General features: G+C 53.1%; 6 protein-coding genes across 6 annotated transcripts; 3 read left to right on the forward strand and 3 right to left on the reverse strand.

Annotated features, from left to right (window-relative positions):
- Positions 1-123: 123 nt before the first annotated feature.
- Positions 124-3,531, forward strand: PV08_09444 (uncharacterized protein; the record flags this gene model as incomplete). The annotated part of the gene is made up of 1 exon (XM_016383762.1): positions 124-3,531. One exon carries the CDS (start codon positions 124-126, stop codon positions 3,529-3,531), a length of 3,408 nt encoding a protein of 1,135 aa, XP_016232385.1.
- Positions 3,532-4,866: 1,335 nt separating this feature from the next.
- On the reverse strand, positions 4,867-5,622 carry PV08_09445 (uncharacterized protein; the record flags this gene model as incomplete). The annotated part of the gene is made up of 1 exon (XM_016383763.1): positions 4,867-5,622. The coding sequence occupies one exon, from the start codon at positions 5,620-5,622 to the stop codon at positions 4,867-4,869; it is 756 nt and encodes a 251-aa protein (XP_016232386.1).
- Positions 5,623-7,040: 1,418 nt separating this feature from the next.
- PV08_09446 (uncharacterized protein) lies at positions 7,041-9,085 on the reverse strand (the record flags this gene model as incomplete). The annotated part of the gene is made up of 2 exons (XM_016383764.1): positions 7,041-7,295; positions 7,349-9,085. 2 exons carry the CDS (start codon positions 9,083-9,085, stop codon positions 7,041-7,043), a joined length of 1,992 nt encoding a protein of 663 aa, XP_016232387.1.
- Positions 9,086-11,439: 2,354 nt separating this feature from the next.
- Positions 11,440-12,079, reverse strand: PV08_09447 (uncharacterized protein; the record flags this gene model as incomplete). Its single annotated transcript, XM_016383765.1, has 2 exons — positions 11,440-11,523; positions 11,618-12,079. The coding sequence occupies 2 exons, from the start codon at positions 12,077-12,079 to the stop codon at positions 11,440-11,442; spliced, it is 546 nt and encodes a 181-aa protein (XP_016232388.1).
- A 1,247-nt stretch (positions 12,080-13,326) lies between these two features.
- On the forward strand, positions 13,327-14,328 carry PV08_09448 (uncharacterized protein; the record flags this gene model as incomplete). Its single annotated transcript, XM_016383766.1, has 1 exon — positions 13,327-14,328. One exon carries the CDS (start codon positions 13,327-13,329, stop codon positions 14,326-14,328), a length of 1,002 nt encoding a protein of 333 aa, XP_016232389.1.
- Positions 14,329-17,063: 2,735 nt separating this feature from the next.
- Positions 17,064-21,673, forward strand: PV08_09449 (uncharacterized protein; the record flags this gene model as incomplete). Its single annotated transcript, XM_016383767.1, has 3 exons — positions 17,064-17,528; positions 17,580-21,493; positions 21,547-21,673. 3 exons carry the CDS (start codon positions 17,064-17,066, stop codon positions 21,671-21,673), a joined length of 4,506 nt encoding a protein of 1,501 aa, XP_016232390.1.
- Positions 21,674-21,848: the final 175 nt, after the last annotated feature.

The raw sequence follows: 21,848 nt of genomic DNA on the forward strand, positions 1-21,848 counted from the left end.
CCCCCAATCTGACGACGGAGCACAACAGCAAAGATCGCAGCAGTGCTGGCACAGTAAACACTTGCATGGCACCCACGCAGCACGACTTATACGAGTCAGCTCTCTGACATATGACAAGCGAAGATGGCTGCTCACCCGTACGGCCTCCGAAGCCGCCTGAATACCCAGACCCCCTCCCTGCGTGCGACTCCCACAGGGTCGCCGGTTCTTGCCAAAACACCGTCTGGAATCAATCGAAAACCGCGATCGACAGACATTACACTACAGTTGCAACGAGTCATTGGGACGACCACGAATAGCCCCAATGGCCTTGCATGCTGTGCGCCGACGAATACCTATGCCTACTGCGCTGGAGCGGTCGCGGTCCTCGCAAGGCTCGAACCAGACAATACGCCTTCACACCGGTATTTCAAAGCCCGGCCGACGGCTCACTCGCTCCATCCTCCAACGTCTCACTACGACAGCTCACCGGCCACTACGCCGTCAAAGAGGAGGACAACCACATTCACCCCCAGAAAGCGGCAGGGTGACTTTGCAGGCGGGACATTGGGAAGAGATTGGTTGGATGAATCCGGATCCCAGACTTGGACTGCAAGAGAAAGGATCAAGTCTGCGTCATGTGTGGCCTTGAGCCAAGATGGTCGATGGCTTGCGGTCGGAGAATCTGGCTATAACCCTAGAGTGCTTTTGTTCTCTACCGCCGAAGACGCCTCTAGCGAGACACCGACATCTGTCGTCAGTGACCACACCTATGGGGTGCGCTGCATAGCCTTCAGTGGTGACATGAAGTTTCTCGCAACCTTGGGCAACCTCAATGATGGATTTTTGTTTGTGTGGTCTCTGAATTCAAGAACAGGTCAAGTAACGCTTCATTCGGCCAACAAATGCACGACTAACGTCTGTGACATGACTTGGTGTGGCAACAGTCTAATTACGGTTGGTACAAGGCACATCAAGATCTGGCAAGCGAAGGAGAATCCGAAACAATCTCCAACCAGGAAGCCTCGATTTTTCAGGGCATCGGATGCCTACGCCACGAGCCCTGGTGCCGCCCCGGGACCGGCACCCTTACAAGGCCGAAATTGTCTTTTAGGCTCGATGGTTGATTCAACCTTCACTTGCGTGGCTGCCGTTGATGATTGTCTGGCAGTCGTGGGGACTGAGACGGGGCATCTTTGCCTGGTGGATACCTCTCAGACTGCGCTTGAACTGAGAGTATTCAAGAAGACGGATTTCCCGATATCTTCAATTGCATATTTGGCACATACTAAGAGGTTACTCCTCGGTACATCTCATGGCTTACAGTCTGAAGATTTTGACCTGCTCATGAAGTCCAGCATCGATTCACCCAGCCGAATGTTGCGACGTAAACCTCCTCGACTTTCTTCTATCCGACGCTCACTTGGGCTAGTTCAACAAACAGCGAAAAGTGTCACTGCAGTAGGCACGTTACCCTCTCATATAATTACACTTGACAGCGACGGCAGTTTGCAACTACAGCCTTGCGAACCGGGCGACTCCAACGAGTCACAGCCGACTTTCGCTGCCCACAATAGTATACTACTCGGCGTGCAGACCCTCTCGGATGGTTGTGCTTTTGGCGATTTTCTCACCTGGTCTAAGAATGGTGAGATCAAGTTCTGGAGCTCTCAAGGGGAGCTCATCAAGCAAGAAATTGTCGACCTCGATAACAGCAGTGCGGATGCGAATGACTGTGAGAATGAGTTGACTCGCGTACGATACATACAGGAGATCAACTGCTTCGTCGTGGGAGATCGATTCGGTTTGCTCAAATTAATAAAGGTGTCAGAATGGAAAGAAGCACAGGTGATTCGGGCTCACAGTGCCGAAATCACGAGCATTACAAGCCATGACCCCCAAAGCTTGATAGCGACGTGCAGCAGGGATCGGATGGTGCAGCTGTACCGGATCGCAAGGGATTCATTCGAATTGCTGCAAACTATGGATGATCATGTTGGGTCTGTCAACCAAGTTCTATTCGTGCAAAATGGGGGAAAATTGCTGTCCTGCTCAGCCGACCGTTCACTTGTTATCCGAGATCGTGTTCTGCGAGACCAGGATGGCGTTCAGACGCCAGTATATCTGAACACAAAAGTGCTGACTCTCAAAGGGTCGCCTTTGTCGATGACCATCTCCACAGACGACCTGTTGCTGGTGTCCAGCATGGATCGCCGCGTGACCCAAGTTGAGATCTCGACGGGCACTTTGAACGATTCATTCAAGGTTGGAGATGGGGAAAACGAAGACACTGTGTTCCTCAATTCCATGGTGAGCTCGGCGAGTCCTGAAGGAGCTGATGGCTCCCATCGTCTTCTGGTCGGCTATTGCTCCATGGATAAATCGATACGAGTATACAACGAGAGAAACATGGCTTTGTTGGGTCGAGAATCCGGACATACAGAAGGAGTCAGCGATATCTCCCTTCTCAGACAAAAAGCCCCGGAAGCCAGTGGCACTCGCCAATGCACTGTTGTCAGCACGGGATTGGATGGAACGATAATGATTTGGAGAATCTCCAGGGCAACCTTGACGTTGCCGCTGGACTCGCAAGAACGCACTCCTGGGCTGGGGATCTCCACTGACGAATCAGATAGCGAGCTGGCATCAAAGCCGACTCCTGCTGCTCTCCCACCGTTGAGAAAAGTTTTGACGAAGATGGATCTCGCAGAGTTAACTCGGGATAACGGCGCTCCCTCACCTTCGACGCCCAGATCCTTGTCTCCTGTTCGGCTAAAACGGAAAACTTCCAGGCTTGCTCTATCAACTACGATGGAAGACGTTGAAGATACCCCGACGAAGTCAACCGACGCTCCTGTACCGAGCAAATCACCCAATCCAGAGCAGATAGATCCACGCCGTTCCCCTTCTCCGCCAGTTCGAACTACGTCTCGACCGAGAAAGCAGCGGTCAAGGATCGATTTGGCCAAAGATGTTACCACCACAGCGGAGAAGACAGGACCAGTTGACCGTTCGCATTCTCCTCCTCCTCCTCCAGTACCTCTGTCAATGCCGGGAACGCCCAAAAGTCGTCAGAAACCGAATAACGGCCGGCTGCGACGCCCTCCATCAGTTCCCGAACTTCGATCCCAATCTTTTGCTGCTGCAAGTCGCAGACAGAGTGTGAGCCAGACATCCGACTTTGGCAGTATGGGCATGGCAACAGAACAGGCCACGCGCATGTTGAAGACGTATCGTAAGAAGTTGACTCTTGGTAGTGGTAGGGACAAGGTGGACTTAGACGACCTGGAGGATGAAGTCACTGCGCTCCTGAAGATCATCAGAGAGCGCAAGGCCACTAACCAGCACCCACCTTTACCGCCGTTGAAGCCGGACGTGTCAACTGGGGTAGACGGACCTGGACCTGGCAGAAGGGAACAAGCCAAAGCCGCGACCGACGGTGACGTGGAACAATTGGCTGTGCTACTGGAACGATCGAACATGGCCGACATGTCGCCATCGATAACGTTAATGAAGGCCACAAGGGGCCAGGATATTTCTGCCGAGGGATGATAATCGGAAGACTGTTTTTCGGATTTTGTTGTTTCGACATTTCTGTGTTTTGATATGTGAGCTTTTATTTGTTTCGGTCTGAGAGAAGCATTAGTTGCTTGTCTGACATGGAGGGGTGAAGCGTCGCATCAATGAAGCATGATAGCAGCATCAGCTCAGTCCCGACGGTGTCTCTGCATGGTATGGTTTTGTTTCGTTGGTTGGTTGTTTTTCAGAATCGCGATGAGCGTCTGGGTTTTATTTATTGGTACAGTATAAAATCCGAGCAAGGTACATATAGCAAGTCGCGGAGCGACGGGGTGCTCTAGGAGAACAGAACAAACGCCTAGGATTTCTTTGGACGAAGGGAGAGGGAAGAGAGGAACGGTTTTAGATACTGAACTCGAACACACCATGTGTGTTATACGTCCAGCGTGTACGTTCAAAGTGTGTACTTTTGAACTGGTACGAGGACAGTGGAAGACGTGAAAATAATCAGAAAGGTAAAAACTACCTCCGTACAATCTACCTGCCTATCGACGCGCGCAGTATCTGTGTGTAGCGTATCAGGAATCATCCGTCGTCATGTAGTACGGAGTATACCGTGCTCTATATTTTGGTCTTGTGAACATGATCGGTCAATCCGTTCATATAACGCTGTTCGAGTTGTTTTGGAAAGTTTATGCTCCTGGCCTCTTTTCAGTCTTTGTCTTTCTTCAACGACGCCGACACCGACGGGTTCATACATCCAGAGATATCGAGGCTGGTTGGTCCCTGAATATACATATATACCGTAATTCTGCGTGGAGATAACCGTTCTGTCGTTGGGTCGCTGACAAGCCAGCAGTAGTATTATCCTAAGACATCGGTCGTGGTGGTACATCTGCTGAGTGAGTGAGTGAGCGAGCGAGCAGGTGAACCGTGTCGTCTCCGAATCTCCATCACTCTTGTGTCGGTTGCCCAGGTCGTAAATGAAGAAGCGTCGACTTCGGCTTCATTTTCGGTCTCGTGTGTGTGTGTGTGTGTGTGTGTGTGTGTGTGTGTGTGTGTGTGAGTGACGACACAGCATCAGAGTCAAATCACTGCAGCGGCGGGCACCCCTTCCCCCGAAGCTCCCCATGGTATATCTCGACAGTCTCCGAAACAAGACACCATTGGTAGGGGTGTGCTTCGGAGGGTTTGGTTCTTGTCCAAATAACAAGTCAAGCCCTTTTTGATTTCTTGTCATCTTCTTTCTAATACCTCGTACCTCATACCTCATACCTCATACCTCATGACTGCTTGGCTCGACTTTCTGAAGATTCGATTCACCTCTAGGCAGCTGGCGAGCTAGCTAGCTCAGAGGGGGCTGTGTGTTCACACCGTCTCCATCATCCTCTTCTTCGGATTTCTCGGTAACGATTCTTGTCGTCTTCTCTCCTCGGGCGATATGTCAACTATGCCACGCGCGGTCGTCGCGGAACCGGCTTCTGGTGCGGTGTGGGAGGCGTCGGCGTTGTCGGTTGCGGTTTTGGTGTTGGTGTCGTGTCCTTCCATGGCCACGCTCAGAATCTCGTCCTCTAGACCGTGCACGTATTCCCACGGGACGCCCTCGGCATCTAGCCTCTGGAGACTCTTGCTGTCCCTGACGAACGTGCCGGGTTCTCTCGCGCCGAATATGACTCTGGCAATGCCCCCGCCTCCGCCTCCGCCTCCGCCTCCTGATTTCTTTCTCGTCTCGATGATCCGCTCCACGCACGGCTTGTTCCCGCTCAGTCTGAGCCCGCAGGGTTCGAGGGTCGTGTAGAGCGTGACGTTGTTGGCGCCGGCGAGGAGACCCCCTTCACCGCCCAGCTCGTGCAGGCGGGACTCGTCTTCTAGGCCGTGGGAGTGCGCGAGCTTCGAAAGCGCGCACTGTTCCGCGTGGGTGTTGCCGTCGAGTTCGAGCGTGTAGCCCGTCGAGAGCACCGTGCCGGTGGTCGTCGTGTCGGCCGGCGGCGGGTACGACACGATGACGCAGCCGACCCGGAAATTGGTGGGTTTGGGAGGTGATTTGCGCGCGAGGTCGAGGGCGTGCGAGAGGTGCGTGAGATGAACGTCACTTCTTCGAGAAGGGGGCGTGGTCGAGGACATCGTACGGACGGGGGTTGGGTTGTGATGCGATCGAGAAGAATAGGGACAGGGATGGGGACGAAGACGATACGATACGGAATTTATCTGTCAACCCCAGTACCGGTCAAAGCGGGCGCAGATAGGCATCTGTAAACACCACCGTACGAGTGCAATGAGGCCAGCCGAAAGAAACAAGTTTTCGTTATTACTTTCCGCTTCCCCCGCTGCTACTTGTCGATGTACCGTAGGTAGCTTTCCCGAGCACAATGGGCTTTAACGCGTTGTTGACTTCTACGGAGGATGAGTTTAACGTGAACTCGTGTATCGGGCAACCCGAAAAACACACGCTCCAGTCTCCAATGACATCATCAGACGACTTGCCTAATACGTACCGTAGACTTGCCCCATTCGGCCATTCCTTCATCTTTTTGGTCAGCCAGCATCGCAAGACTCTGGGTATACGGCCAAGTCCCAAACTCTAATTTCTTCATTCCTTCACATCGCTCCCGAACGCGCTGAAACCAGGCCCAGCCGCAGCACCACAACATCAACCGTGGGGACCTCTGGCATAGCTACCTGGCATAGCCAGTAGGATCGTAGTAGACTAAGTGATCAGCGAGACCTTGAAGTCTCGTCTATGATGTCCGTCTGGCCGTGTGGCATCAAATTCGGCCCAGATACCAGAGGAGTTAAACGAAGAGATGTTGAAAAATGTTCGCGTTGCAGACCGAGAATAGAAACAACTGGTCTATGGACACCGGCGATCTGTCGTCCTCGTTACCGCGGCGCCAGCCCTCCGGTCTTCGTGGTGGAGACTTCACAAACACCCAGGTGACAGCACTGGAGCGAGAGTGGGAGTGATAATGTTTCTTGATGACTCCCAACAAACGAAATATTGAACTAGCCATCATCTAGGACATTCATTCATCTACAAGTCCTTGCTTCGACCAAATGTTCAATTTCGAGCACTCTCTGTCGCAACAAAGGAACTGAGCCTGCTATTAATATACCAAACTATCTTATGCACGTGAATGCTACGCTTACTGCTGTAAATTCTTACTCTGCCAGCACTTGATAATCAATCCTACCTCCCTCACCTTCCTTCCATTCGCTTGCCTTTTCCCCAAGGAAACTTCATCTCAAGTTCATATCTGTCATGCTGTATTTCTTTTCGTTCTTTGTGCTATTATTTTTTTGTCCATTTTCGCCGCGAGCAGCATCAGGTTTTATGCCTTTGAATGTCACTCATTGAGCTGCCAATGACTGTTTGCCCACTGATCCAAACGATAAAGTCCCGCCGGAACACATGTGCAGATGGTACACAAGTCTCTCGTTGTATCCGTGCTATAGTGTCGTTTCACATGCTGAAGTTGCTGCCAAGTTACGGTGCCAGGGAAATCACCCCAAAACACCCTCGATGTATTGCTTCAAGGAAGTACTCAATCGATTCTGGCCTGGGTCAAACTCCTTCGTTTCGTGGGAATATGAGTGGCAGAAAGATTGTTGCTGAGCCGAATTTTTGTACTGCTGATCTTGACGTCTGATCGTGGTTTCTTCAACCTCCTTCGCGCCACCATCACAGGGACAGAAGACTTGGTCACCAGATAGTTGGAGAAAGACCCCAGAAGAACCCCTTTCAAAGAGCTGCGGCCACGGGTGCCTACAACACAGAGGGTCGGTTCAAGTGCATCAATCTAAGTCCTGTCAGCAGATGACTCACCACAGATACAACGGGTGCTGAACTTACCGCCCCCAAAATCAAATGCTTCGGGCTCTTGCAATGGATTACTTCCACCGTACACCGGACTTCCAATGGCGTCTTCCGCACAAGTTTCAAAAAGTTTTCAATGACCGAGTCGACAGCCCTGAGACGCTCCATCTGCTTCTTGGATGTTTTCCGTGCATCGACTGATCCTGACAAGCTTTCCGCCTCCGTAGCTGGAATGTACTTGTTCTTAGCGCTCAAGCCAGCACTGATCCCGCCGCCCTGGGTTGTTTGCCTAGTAAGCGTTTCCATGACATCGGCAGTTTCCTGGCCCGCACGGGCACCTTCTGCGGTGAGTGCGTCTCGTTGCTCCTCCGATGCTTTTCCAGCAGACTCATCCTCAATCGCATGCATGGCGAGTATAGTGTCGCCGTCACGCAACATGGTCCCGACCACCCATTCCATGGCGTAGCTTGCTTCGACGCTCAGGTCGCTACATACAAGATATAGTCTGCTCGATCGCCGCCCCGCTTCCGCCTTCTTTTTGCAGCCCAACCAGTCACCACGGAGGATCACACGACAATCCCGGTTTGCGACACTGGAGTCGACAGGCGAGATATTGATAGCGAGCCTTTTGGCCTTTTGTATTGCGGCCCAGTCTTCATCCTCGTCCTCCACAGATGTTGTGGAAGGTGCATAAGGTTCCGGCTTCTGTTCCGGTTTCTGTTCAGGCTTGTGTTCAGGCTTCTGTTCAGACATGCTTTCTCCTGAGGGGCTGGTAATGGATATAGAGGGCTCTAGGAGTGACTTTACAGGCGGAGTCGCGGTCGATTCATTCTCTTTATCCTTGCTCAACGCTTGAGCTATTATCTGTGGATCTTCAGTCGAATTTGGCCTTCTTTCGGGGCGACCTCTAGTCGTCTCGTCTTCATCGCTACTGTCAACCTCCTCATCACTGCTTTCGACAGCGTCTTCCTCAATTGGTCCATCCCGTGGTACACGGCCAGAAGGTCCTTCGGAGTCGTCGTTGACCGTGGAAAAGCTATCGGATTTGTTGGACGCTTGACTCTCGGCGGAATTTCGGGGGTCTAGCAGCAGGTGTCCCCTCGGACTGGGAGGGCTCAACAAATCTGATCTGGAGCTCATAGTAGGCGAGGAAGCAGATCTCGAGTGATGAGCAGCTGTGGAGGTTTGGTTTCCAGCACCTTTAGGCTTGGCCACGTACAAATTAGAGAAGTCGCCTGACATTGCAGCAGCCATCGATGGACTCGAGCCCTCACGTGGTCTCTTGCCTTCCGCGGGCGACCGTAGGGCTGCACTGGAAGGTATAGAAGCTATATCAAATTGATAGTTTTGCTCAAAATCCCGTTTGTCATCTGGTTGTATCTTGGGAAGGCCCGTCGGTCGATCCGCATCTGAAGAACCTCGTTGTCGCGTGCTGACGGGGACAGCTTTTGAAAGTACAGGCGAGTTTGGTTTGCTGGAGTGTGGAGAGGTGTAGGTCGAAGGGTCTGCAGGATCCAATCTAGAAGATCTCCTTGGGCTTGTGATTCCAACGCCTATGCCTGCGATTGAGCCGTGTCTGGGTGTGAAATCGTCAACATCGAGCATGCTTCGGATGGGAGGCGGAGGCGTTGCGGTTCGAGCGTGGGCGACTTTAGGCAGAGGGGACGCGGATCTTTTGGAGCGATCCATGGCAGCGAGGACTTCTCTGTTTTCCTCGTCAATGAGAGCTTCGAGGCTCAACGGCGCTCGTGATCTGGAAGGCGGTCTGTCCATGACTACGGTTGCGGAAGGGCGAGGGACGAGGGCCGAGAACAACAGCAATCAGCAGACGGACCCTAGGTGATTCCGCGACTGCTCGTGTGAGATGGTAAAGGAGTGTCACAAGAGAAGAAGCATTTTGCGGGACCTTGCGTAGATCCAGCGGCGGGTTGGTCGCGAGTCTGGGTGCGAGCATCTCTCGATTAGTGCGTAGCAGAAGCGAGGCGGATGGCTTGTGACGATGGGCGTGTGCATCTTGGCTGCGGTGACTAAGTTTAAGGGACGTGTGGGGTTGGCCTGGGACGGTTCGGGTTCAGCACAGCCAGAATGCCCAGACCAGCTAACTCAGGCATGGATACGCAGAGATGGACGAGGACGGTTGAGGAGGAACACCCTGAGAGGGAAAGATGTCGAGCGTGATTGTGGAGATGGGATTGCCAGCATTACTCGTCCTCGTACCTTGCCGCACTCTCCCTGGCGACATGTACAGGCCAGGTAGTACTCGCAATAGCCTAGGCAGACCGTAAGTGGGAGTAGCCTGTAGGTACCTATAGGGATCTACTTTTCCTTGCTTTGGTGGGGTGCACAGTACCCAACTAACTTAGTTGTAGGCTCACTAGGCTGTGCTGCTGGCTGCTGGGTTGATAGGGCTTATCGCTATCGATATCGGGCTCCCTCTTATCTGATGCTATCGCCTCTTGGTCCGCCAACTCCGGAGCTGAATTTGCACCTACAGGCCACATGAGGGTACCATAGGTGCAGCCATCTTGCTGTAGGTCTCCCTACCGCCTCTCCTCACTCCCAAAGTGACCAGCATCTCCGGCAGAGACGTCACCTGGTCATCCTCCGTCATCATGGCTTTTCCCTCGCATGCAAGAATACTCCATGGCTGTCCTCGACACCTCCCTAGCTTCCGCCTGCATCCCTCTCCAGGCATCCTCTCCTAGCTCCTTCATTGGCTCTTGATCGCCATGGCATGCATCGCTGAAGACTTTCTCGCCTTTCATTCGCCTGTCCACTCGAGCTGCTCATAGGCAGTTCCCGGTCTCACCTACAGAGTGGGAATGGCTTGATCGACGAGATGGACGGAGGAAGACCCGAGTCCTGTATGCCGTGTATCGAGAAAGCTACAAAATCCCCAGCCTTCCCAATTTTCGGTGCAAAGCTGACCCTCGTCCCTGCTCGTCGCACAGCCTCTCCAAAATCGTAATGCTGTTCTGTGGTGTGGCTACTGTCGTTGCGACGCTATTCGCAACACAGCTCTCAGCGGTAATCGCCTCAACGACAGTCGTTAACAATGGATGCGGCACAGATCAGAACCCGTACTGTGCTGGGAACAGTATTTTGGAACAACTCTGCTGTCCGTACCCGAATGTCTGCTACTGGGAGAGGAACGGCAACGGAGCATGTTGTCCAGCAGGACAATGGTGCGATGGTACTTATCCAATCTATACTCCAACGGTACATCCTACCACCGTATATGTGGTGACAACGTCCACACGTACCAACCCAACGACTGTTGTGGTCACTCGCACCTCTCCCACGGCGCCTCCGGTGGTCATTACTACAACGACGGACAAGTGCCATCAGTGCGTTGTGAGCACGGTGACTTCGGAAGTAGTGCCTGTTACGAGTACAATAACCCAGCAACCGCCTCCTCAGACCACTGCCACTGGAGTCATCATCATCAGCAGCAATTCAATCGGCAAAGAAGCCAGCTTCGGTACTAGCATATTGGTGGTGACGTTTGCATTGATTTTGCTCGTCTTCGGATAGTCCGTCAGCAGTGCAATTGGCTGAGTGAAAGTCTGAAACCACCATTGATCTTGATTGAGTGATATACGGACTGCGCGGGCATTATTGGCTACGGACCCCCCAACCTTTACAATTGGTCTGATTTATCTTGTCATGCTGCCATTGGCATGCACCGACCACACCAGCGTAATGCCTGACAGCTTACCCAACAAGACGCACGTTGGCGAACACGGAAGTTCTAGGACCAATTGGCAAACTTTGAAAATTGAAGGTCTGGATGAAGGTTGCTCAATCATGATACTCTATCTGGAGCGGGGCATGGACATGGTCACTTGTCGTACTACTCTGAAAGTCCCAGGCCCCGCGCATATGGTACTTGATATGGCACTGAAGTGCAGTCTTTGGGAGGAATCAAAATCGGGCGAACGGCGCAACATTAGACTACGCGCTCGAGGTCAAGAGAAAAGAGACATTGTTTGGAGTCTGGGATCGTCAGACTCGACTTCAGACGTGGCCGCAACTGTGATGCTTCTTGAGTGTCATATCCTTTCGCAGGTCACAAGTCTGCAACATATTCATTCCTGTCGTCCGTAATGACGGCTGGCATGAGCTATTCAAACTGTGCCCTCTTCTTCCTCGATTGACTTGGGCACCGTCACGAACCCCGGTACAGTGACCGAATTGAGATTTCTCATGGCCTGGTTCATCGACATGTCAGCTCGGTCGAATACACAACAGCACTCTGGCATGGGTTTTGCTTTTGCAGACGTCATAGAATACGCCAAAACATACCTTGGAGAAGAATCCGTCAGGCGGCGGTGTTCCGCCCCATTTGTCCTCGACCTTCGTGATCTTTGCGCCGTCGCTGTCATCAGTCATGTGCACTACCACCGTGGAATCGATGACCTGCTCCTTTCCAACGGCCTTGACTTTGTACTTTGTCCTGAGATGCAGTTCCATCGGGTTGCCGACGTTCTTGAGGGCCACCTCCTCCTGCACTATGTCCGCCATGACAGCCTTGAGACCGTACCACTGAGCCTCGTACTGTCTGCGTCCCGTCGCGATGGTCAGGCTGTCACTGAACACGGCATCATCGGTCCACAACGACAACTTCCTCTTGCTCGGGTACCCTGCAAAGAGGTCCAGGACGGAAGCGGTCAAGAGAGCCTTCCGGTCCGAGAGCTTGGAAGGCGATGACGGGAGGGATGATTGGATCTTGTACTCGGTAAACGAGGGGGTTGTTGAAGTCGACATCATGGGCCGGTGGCGGGTCAAGGTTGTTCCTGTTGCCGCAAAGGAGCTCTGCTTTTGTAAGAAGAGACGCGGGAAGGTTTCAAAGATAGTAGGCGAGATGGTTGTTGGGACACGCATTGAACGAGGAATACAAGTCGGCTATCGAGGTACTCTTTTTAAGTGTTGGAAAGGGCACTCGCGTGGCGAATGGCATGTACGAGTACAAGTACGAGTAGGTGCAACTACCGCGCTGGGTTATATGTCGTGTACTCGTATTGCAGTATCAAGAGATGTACAGTACCAGTCCGTGGAGAACATGACATGAAGACTGGAGATCGTAGGGTTTCCAGTGGTGCAGGACAATGTATCCGTAGAACGATACTCATGATCGAGGGGCTACTCACCTTGGGGTACCTATAGCTCTTGCGAGGAGAAGTACGAGTACAAGCATCAGATATCAAAAGTGGTGATGAAATGGGAGCGCGATCAAGGCTGCGGGTGATGATGTCAATAACGACCCTTTGGATCTCTCTCTCTCTTGTCCGGGGATCTGGGCTGCCCTTGAATCCCGCATTACGGGACAGATTTTGTTGCCACAAAGTCCTTCAGGGTCTTGGCTCCAGTTGGGAGACATCTCTACAAGTAGATATGGTCTGTGGACTTGTCCTCGTCCTCGTCCTTGTGGCGTTCTCGAAGTTGGTGTGGTCAAGGATCGAGTGTGAGAGGGAGGTGTTGACAGCCTGCTGCCCGTAACTTCTCGAGGCCGGCTTCACTTTGATCCGCAGGTCAATCTTAGAATACAGTACTTCACCAGGGGGGCTGACGATCCCCTTGAGTGGCCATTCGGTGATCTGTATTCTCACTCGACCGAGCTCGGACATCTGAAGGACATACTTGTAGATTCAAACATCGATCCGGCCCCAACAAAACATCCACGTACAGGTACATATACGAGTACAGGTACGAGTAGGTACACGCCTAATAAGGCTAGAACAGCAGAAAGCCCGGCGCTCGCAGTGTGGGGAAACGCGTATTGAGTGCCTTGAGCGCGTCCTCCAGTTAATTAATTGACCTTGGACTCATCTCGAACTGCGTTTAGCCGACATTCTGCAAGTACACAGTCTCACTTCGCAACTCACAATTTGCTTCGCTTTCTTCACTTCCCGGTGCTCATATATCTCTTCACATTGACAACCTCCCTCACACCTAGTCAAGGTCATTCTCTCTTTGAACCAAAAGTTTTCTCTCATCATCGTCACCGGCGCACCATGCCTCGCAAGACCAAGTCCAAGCCTACTGAACCCGTAGAAGAGGCCGACCCCAGCGAGACGAGCTCGGTCGAAGAAGATCTCTCCGTTTCAGATCCCCCCGTCATCGACCCATACGATGTCCTCCAAGTCTCACGGACCGCGACCGCGGACGAGGTCAAGTCCGCCTACCGGAAACTGGCGCTGAAGCACCACCCGGACAAAGCGCAGGGCGACGAACGGGAGTCGGCGCACAAGAAGTTCCAGGAGATCGCATTCGCGTACGCCATCCTCAGCGACGAACGGAGACGCAAGCGGTACGACGCGACGGGCAACACGGCCGAGAGCGCCAACCTCGAAGATGACGACTTCAACTGGGTGGACTTCTTCCGCGAGCAGGCGGCCAACGTCGTCAACGGCGAGATGATCGAGCAGGTCAAGCGGGAGTACCAGGGCGGCGAAGAGGAGAGGGGCGACGTGTTGGCCGCGTACGAACAGGGCGAGGGCGACATGGACCTGGTCTTCGAGAGCGTCATGTGCAGCGAGGTCCTGGAGGACGAAGACAGGTTCAGGAAGATGATCGACGACGCCATCTCCAAGGGCGAGGTCCGGGCGTACGACGCGTACACCAAAGAAGGCAAGCAGAGTCGCGAACGCAGAAAGGCATCCGCCAAGAGGGAGGAGCAGGAGGCCCGGGAATACGCGCGCGAGTTGGGGCTGGGGGACGACTTCTTCGGCACAAAGGACGGCTCCTCCACCAAGAAGAAGAAGAAGAAGAAGAAGGAGGAGGAGGAGGACAAGAAGAAGTCGAAGAACAACAAGGATGCTGGCGACACGGATGCCCTGCAGGCCCTCATCCTGCAACGCCAGCAGTCACGCGCCCAGAACTTCTTCGACGACCTCGAGGCCAAGTATGGAGGCGGTCCGAAGAAAGGGGGGAAGCGCAAAGCGATCGACGAGCCTCCGGAGGAAGCATTTCAGAAGAATGCGAAAAAAACGGCCAGAAAGAGTGCACGAGTTTGATGCCCTTCTTGGGGTCCGTCTCAAAGCGGTTCTCTCTTTTTCCTCTGCACCATCCTAGGAAGCGCGGCGTTGGACATAGAGGCAGGCCTAAATTGTGATCTTCTATTCTTTTCTCTTTCTTCACGACAGTCACGACATGACATAATGATGGGGTCGGTTTGGATACGGAAGTTATCACAAGGGTGAATGGATGGATAGATGGCTTTATACCATGTACTTTATGTACCTAAGTAACATAGACATGGCGATCGTGGTGATCCAGTGCTACACCCAAAGTACCTAGGTCAATCCAGGTTATCATTCACGACTCGACTGAGGATGATACCTACTCGAGGTAACACATTAAATACTATTTTGATTCCGGTGCTTCCAGGATACGTCTGTGCTTCTTGGGAATCGTCTCACTCGACAAAATCCGTAGTGAGGCCTACCAAAGATTGTCCGCGGCGAGACACAGTGAGAGAACACAAAGTTTCGCCAATAACTGCGCTTACTGCCTCTGCAAAGTCCTGTGTTGCTGCAAAGCAGAGTGAGTCATAGCAAGACAGGTCGTCCTACGCATGCCCTGTACAAGGTAAGCGACGCACGTAGTACGACCCATGGCGACGGGGATGCAGGAATCGGTCCAGGAGGTCTTGTTGAACGGGCATGAGCTGGCACGTTCCAACGGCTGCGGTCCCGGCCGCTTTCTCAGCACTATTTTAAATTTAGGAGCTGACCATGGGCCATCTGGTTACTTTTGGGGCTCGCTCAAGGGCCAAGATGGAGCCGGGCCACGGCTTCGGGAGCGCATGTGGAAAATAGGCAAACCGCTAGAAAGATAGCCGACAGAACTCTCGACTCGAGCCTTCAGAGACAAGGATCAGGAGGTAGAGCACCGGAAATAGGCGTTAAATTGCATTCTTGTAACCGAGCACCGATCTAACGAGATGGATGTGATGCGCTTTGAGATTGGCGCGTTCCGAAAGGAAGCAATGAATCAATCAATAATGATGAATCAGGAAAGCAGAAAAGCCTCCTGTACGGAAGTTGAGTACGAGAGTCCAGTGCCCTTCGAAGAGACGCGGGCGCAAGAGATGTGGCGCGAATCACAGATGTGGTTGGCCCGTGTTTTTGACGTTTGAAAGACGTAAATCGGAGGTGGGAGTTTTAAAGTGGCTGCATCGTGCTGAACGCAAACCGCAGCAGAAAGCTACGGGGAATACAGAGAGGAACTCTGTAAACGAGTCAGGGATAAGAAGCCAACCTGGGTATCCCCTACGCAGAGAGAGACTGGAATTGGGCCTGCAGACTTCCACATCTGATACTGGTGTGAGGGAATAATGGCCGGTTCTCGTACTTGAGACGCAGCTTATACCCATGTTCCGTTGGCTCGAAGATGTAAAAGCCGACGCCAATAACATAATGACGATCTTGATCTTGGCTGGAGTTGGTTTGCGGGAAGGACGAGGATCCTTCTCTTTCCTCCTCGTCGTGAAACCCAGTCAGAAAAACCTTCGTCGCATTGAGCGGACACGAGTCCTGGGCCAACGATCATCAATCATGTCATATGCCAAACCCAAGTGGACAAGGCCTTGGTATGTTAGAAGCAAGCTGGACTTTCTCTCCGTAGGATGATGAGGTGACGGATAAGAAATTGAGATCGTGCTGTACACGTAGATGTGGCGAGCAGGCAGTTGATCAGTACCACCTATAGGGTTCAGGCTTGTCTGAGCATGTCAGTTGTGGTACACCGGAGGTTGAAGCGCAAGCTGGATGCGCAGGATTGGGCACTGCCCGACGAAGGAGTAAAGAATCGGATGGTCAAAGGGTCAGAGAGTTACCTGCGGTCACCGGTTAGAAGAGTAACGAGTGAGTGAAAGAGTGGTGAGCCTCTCACTCGGCACCCGACAATACTAAGCAGCCCGTTCTGCTGCCTTGTTTTTTGACGGTACGAGTACAGAATAATCATAAAAGAATTAACTCTCAAGTCGTAGTGCAGCCAGCAAAACGCCAAAGTCACGCTGTTTCTGATTCCCCGAAGCCAAGACCAACGTTCTTTCCCCTTATGACTTTTTTTGCTCCTTCCTCCCGTCCAGCGCTTTTTCCCTCAACCCAACCCTTTACAACAACACACCCCCTTGCGCCTCTTTCCATCGCGAAGAGGTTCATCTGGCACCGTCAACACATTTGTTGTCGTGCCCTTATCTCCCTTGTATAGCGGAGTTCATCTCGTCGACATTTGCCACTGTCAGAGCTCCGATCTCATCCATCGGAATCTGCCTGCGCTGCGAATCTCCTCTCACGGGTTTTTCATCCCGAACTAAAAACCACACACACCTTTGATCTCAGGATCAAATCTTTCTCTCGCCCAACCATCAGCACAGAGAGCGGCTTCCGTTCATTCGAGACAGTCGCCGCGTCGTGGTCGCAAACCGAGAAATCAATAAATCTTCTTCTTTGATCAAACCGCAGCTTCGGACGACTTTTCCAGCGAAAAAGGCTGCGTTTGTCATCCTCTTCGTTTCAGCCTTTCAAGTCAACCTTGCGACGTCCACTGCGTTCCCTCTGACGATTTATCAAATCTGATGACTAGCACGCCTTCGCAGCCTTCCACCGGTCGATCGAAGCCTGTCTCGTCTGCTCAAAACACAAATCTTGCGAACGGATCGAATTTGGCTTCTCAAGGCCGAACCTCGCTTCCATCCGCCACCATTCCTCCCTCTGCCAAACCAAATGCATCGGAGCCCAACAAGATGTCTGCAGCAGTTGGAGGTGCTCCGCCAGCACACGGTCATAGCGAATCCGTGAACGGAAGAAATCCCACCATACCCGCGATCCCTTCGGTCAACGGCAACGTCTCACTGCCTGACCACACACGTAAAACATCCATGACCGTCACGCCTACCGGTGCCAGTGGTTTTCCAACCAACGGCACCGTACCGACCGGTCCTCAAACCAAGCCCGGTGTCACCTTTGGCTCGTTTGGCAATCCCTCTAGTTCTCCCGCAATGGGAACTCCGTCTCTTGCTCATCAAAACACATCCAATTTGGGTGTCAGTCAACTGAACCCAAGAGACAGTGCTGCCTCGAACTCGCCATCCCCAATCCCTCAGCCTTCCCACCTCGTTGGAGGCCGCCCGCCCACATCTATCACTGGCTCTAGCAACGGTTATACCTTTGGGGATATGCCAGTCGTGCCACGAGATTCAGGGGACCAGGTAAGAAGTCGTGTGACAAATATTTGCCACACCGGTCGCTAATATGTCTAGATGATGCATCGGCCTCACCCACAATTTGGTATCCAGCAAGAGCACATGCGGCGAGCATCATCGCAGTCTGTTCACAGTGACGCTGGTATGCAGTCCGCTCCTAATCGGGGTGGCGGCTTTCAAGGTGGCCGAGGAAACAAGAACTTCAACAACCCTCCATACCAGCAGCCGATGCAATACTCTCCGCACCAGTCGTTCCGCCAGCCTCCAAACAGTCGCGCTATGCAAGGCCAGTACGGTGGCCGAGGTCAACAGATACCCTTCCAAGGATCTCCCGCCATGGGCACCCGAAGCCCTGCCCTCGTCAACGCTACCCCAGGAACGCCGAACATGAACCAGATTCATCTGGTCGGCAGTATGCAAGGAATGCCCGGACAACCCAATGGATATTATATGGGACCCCAATATGTAAAGCACCACCCGTCGCAAGCGTCTTCCCGTGATGAACCCGTACGAGAGAGAGGTGGCAGACCTACAAGAGGCCGAGGCCGTGGTGGTCGTCAAGGTGGCCGCGGCAGAGCCTCTGGTAGGGGTGGACATGAGGAAGGACCCCTTTTCAGCAGAGATCCCGCCTCGGACCACTATCGCCCCGATCTTGCGAATCGTCCCGCTGTTGCACCTCCCCCTAGTTATTTTTCTTATCCTGATCTTTCTCCCGAAAGTGGTAATTTTGAACATTTTCTGACTGTGAGAGCACAGGGTTTTGGGCTACCGACCCGAGCTGACCCAAGCATCGAGATGCACTATCAGCAACATTTCCAAGGACAACCGAGTATGCAGGGACAATATCCTCCCCAATACATGCCGCCACAGTCCCCCAGACCCCCTTTCCAGCAAAATGCATTTCCGCCGAACATGCAAGGTACCTACAGCAACCAAGGCGGGCCCCCTTCGATGTCCAGACAGTCATCACAGATGTCCGCTCCTGATCGACCTGGTTCAAGTGTTGGCCAGGCTCCTCACACTCCTGGTCCTTCTGGACCTCAGCAGAACGCACGCACGCCTAGCGCATCCGGTCAAAAACCCGCCTATACCATTCCTCCAAAGAAAAGTGCTGCAATTCAGATCAAGAACACGGCTGGTGAGGTGGTTTCTTTCACCAAGCCCCCCGCGTCCCCCGCGAGTGCTACACCAGTGTCCGCCGTCGCTTTACAAACAGCACCCACGCCTCCAAGTCGTACGGCGAGCGCCGCTGACAACACCCACAACCGAACCGACAGTGCCAGTGTAAAGACGGCCGAGGAGGCAAGGAAGTCCATGCAGGAGGCCATCGCCAAGAAGATTGCCGAGGATGAGGCGAAGAACAAGCTAGAGAAGGAGTCCGCGCAGACTACGCAGCCCACTCGGGACACCGCAGATACTTCTGTGCAGCAGACTTCTCCAAGCGAGGCTAAAGCGCAAGACTCAGATAAGCCTGCTACGAATGACGCAGTCGAGCAGCCGGCGGAAGAGGCCAAGCCAACAGAAAAGGCGGAACCTGAGAAAGTTGAAGAGAAACCTAAGGATGAGCCTGTGGCTCCTGCCAAACCGGATGAGGATGAGATTGATTTTGATGCAATCGAGGCCGAGTTGGCAGCTATAGAAGCGGAAGAAGCTCGTCGTGAAGAGGAGTACAAAAAGAAGAAGGCAGCTGAAGCCGAAGCAAAGCGGAAGAAGGAAGAGGAAGAGGCCGCGGCTTACGAAGCCAACATGAAAGAAATGGAACGCAAGGCCGAAGAAGAAGAGCTCGCACGAGAGAAAGAGAAATCGACAGGAGCAACGACGGACGAAGCGAGCAAGAAGATGTTTGCTGAACTCAAGGCTAATCCCTTCGGCACTCCTGCTTCTACTGAAAGCCCTGCTGCACATACTCCTGCCGAAAGTGGTACAGCTACCCCAGTGTCGGATGTTTCCATGCCTCCTCCCACTGCGAAGGCTCCGGCCAAACGTGGCAAGGCCGCAGAGCTCACCCTCGACACTAAGAAACCTGTTGAGCCTCCTGAGCCAAGTGCTACATTGAAAGCTCTACAATCCGCAAAGAAGCTTGCCGATCTGTCCAAAGTTCAATATCCGTCTGACATCGCTTCACCAAGCCCAGCTCTAAACGCCAATGCACCTGCTGACCGAAAATTCAAATATAACAAGGAATTCCTCTTGCAGTTCCAGTCCGTCTTCAAAGAGAAGCCAACTTTGGACTGGGATACTCGCATCAGGGATGCGTTAGGTGATGGTGACACTTCAGCCAGACCCAGTGGCTCCGCCAGAACTCCTTCGGGTATGGGTGGTCGGAACCCATCGTCACGTGGACCGGCCGCCATGAGCAATTTTGGAGGTCCCATGGGTAGCTTCGGAGGCGCTCGTGCAAGTCTGCCTCCTGGAACAACTTCTGAACAGCGATTTGCGGCTTCCAATGCTGCTCTTAGAAGTGGAGCAATAGCCGGCAATCCTTTCGCTCAGTTTGGTCGACCTGGGCAGATGGCTCCTGCCATGGGTCGTACTCCGTCCAGCGGTCCGCTTGGCCCCATTCCGGGTTCTCCTCGCGTTGGTGGTGCCAGTCGAGGTGGATCTCGTGCTGAAAGCAAGCGCGGTAAGCAAAATGCCAAGCATGCTCAGGAAGAGAACAAGTCCATGCCTCTGACTGCTGGCATGAACATCACTGCTCTGGAAACATCCGCCACCGGATGGAAACCGCGCAGTATCGGTCAAGGTGCTGCCGCCGCTGGCCCAGCTCCTGGTGGCGACGGCCTAATGGAGCCTGATGTGGTGCAGCGCAAGGTCAAGGCCGCACTGAACAAGATGACTCCCGAGAAGTTTGACAAAATTGCTGATCAGATCTTGGAGATTGCCGCACAATCTAAACACGAGACGGATGGCCGTACTTTGCGACAAGTCATTCAGCTCACTTTCGAAAAGGCTACCGACGAAGCTCACTGGGCACCAATGTATGCTGCTTTCTGTCGTAGAATGCTGGAAAGCATGAGCTCTGACATTAGAGATGAGGGCATCAAGGATAAGCTTGGTAATGTGGTCACAGGCGGCAATCTCTTCCGGAAATATCTTCTCAACCGTTGTCAAGAGGAATTTGAACGAGGATGGAAGATCAATCTCCCTACTGCAAAGGAGGGCGAGACTCAGGAAGCCGTCATGTTGTCCGACGAATACTATATCGCCGCAGCTGCCAAGCGACGTGGTCTTGGTCTAGTCAGGTTCATTGGTGAGTTGTTTAAACTCTCAATGTTGACGGAACGTATCATGCACGAATGCGTGAAGAAACTGGTCGACTATGAAGGCACTCCCGAGGAAGCCGAAATTGAAAGTTTGACGAGTCTGCTGCGAACGGTCGGTAAGCAGCTTGATGACCCCGAAAGCAAGGGCAAGGGTCGCATGGATGTCTACTTCGACCGCATCAATCACATGATTGCTATACCAGATCTTCCAAGTCGTCTCCGATTCATGCTCATGGACGTGGTCGATCTCCGATCCAAGGGTTGGGTGTCAAAGGAGGCTGACAAAGGTCCCAAGACCATCTCTGAGATCCACGAAGAGGCTGAGCGCAAGGCTCGTGAAGCAGAACTTCAGAGACTTGCACAGCAAGGTGGCGGACGTGGTGGTGGAGGCCGACTTCCCATGGGCCGTGGTGACGCTCGAAGCTTCAGTGGCTACGGAGGACAGATGCCTCCTCCCGACACATCAAACCGTGTGGGCACCGACGATCTCCGGAGGCTCGGGAACCGTACTGCTCGGAACCCCAGCCACACTGGTGCTGGCACACTTGGACCGCCGAGTCTGTTGGGCGGACGTACCAACAGCGGCCGACGCGGTCTTGGACCTGGCGGCTTGTTGTCCCGCGGAGACGACAGTGCTAACAGTAGTCGTACCGGCACTCCTCCGGCTGGCAAGGAGAAGAAGGATGAGTCGAGCACAAATGCTTTCAGGTAAGTCACAGATATATCGAGCTTAATAGGACGAGATACTGACTGGTTCATAGTGCGCTTGCAGGTCTTGAAAACGAGGCGCCAGGCTCACCGCCATCAAACCCTGCCTCTCCCCCCACACAAAAAGCACAGCCGAATGTCGATGGCGATCGAGCGAGATCACCAGACAAACCCGAGTAAATCCTTCCGGATGATACAAGTGTACAACATAATACCATTCGAACACTAATACTTGACTGACGGCCGCTTGTGGGGAGGTTGAGCAGATGTGCATTGATACCCGGCGTGAGCCACCATGTTTTAGCATTTACAGCACAGCGGATTGGTTGGGCTCTTGAAGAAAATTTCCTTACCA

Source organism: Exophiala spinifera (assembly GCF_000836115.1).
Source record: "Exophiala spinifera strain CBS 89968 unplaced genomic scaffold supercont1.7, whole genome shotgun sequence".
NCBI lineage: Eukaryota > Fungi > Ascomycota > Eurotiomycetes > Chaetothyriales > Herpotrichiellaceae > Exophiala > Exophiala spinifera.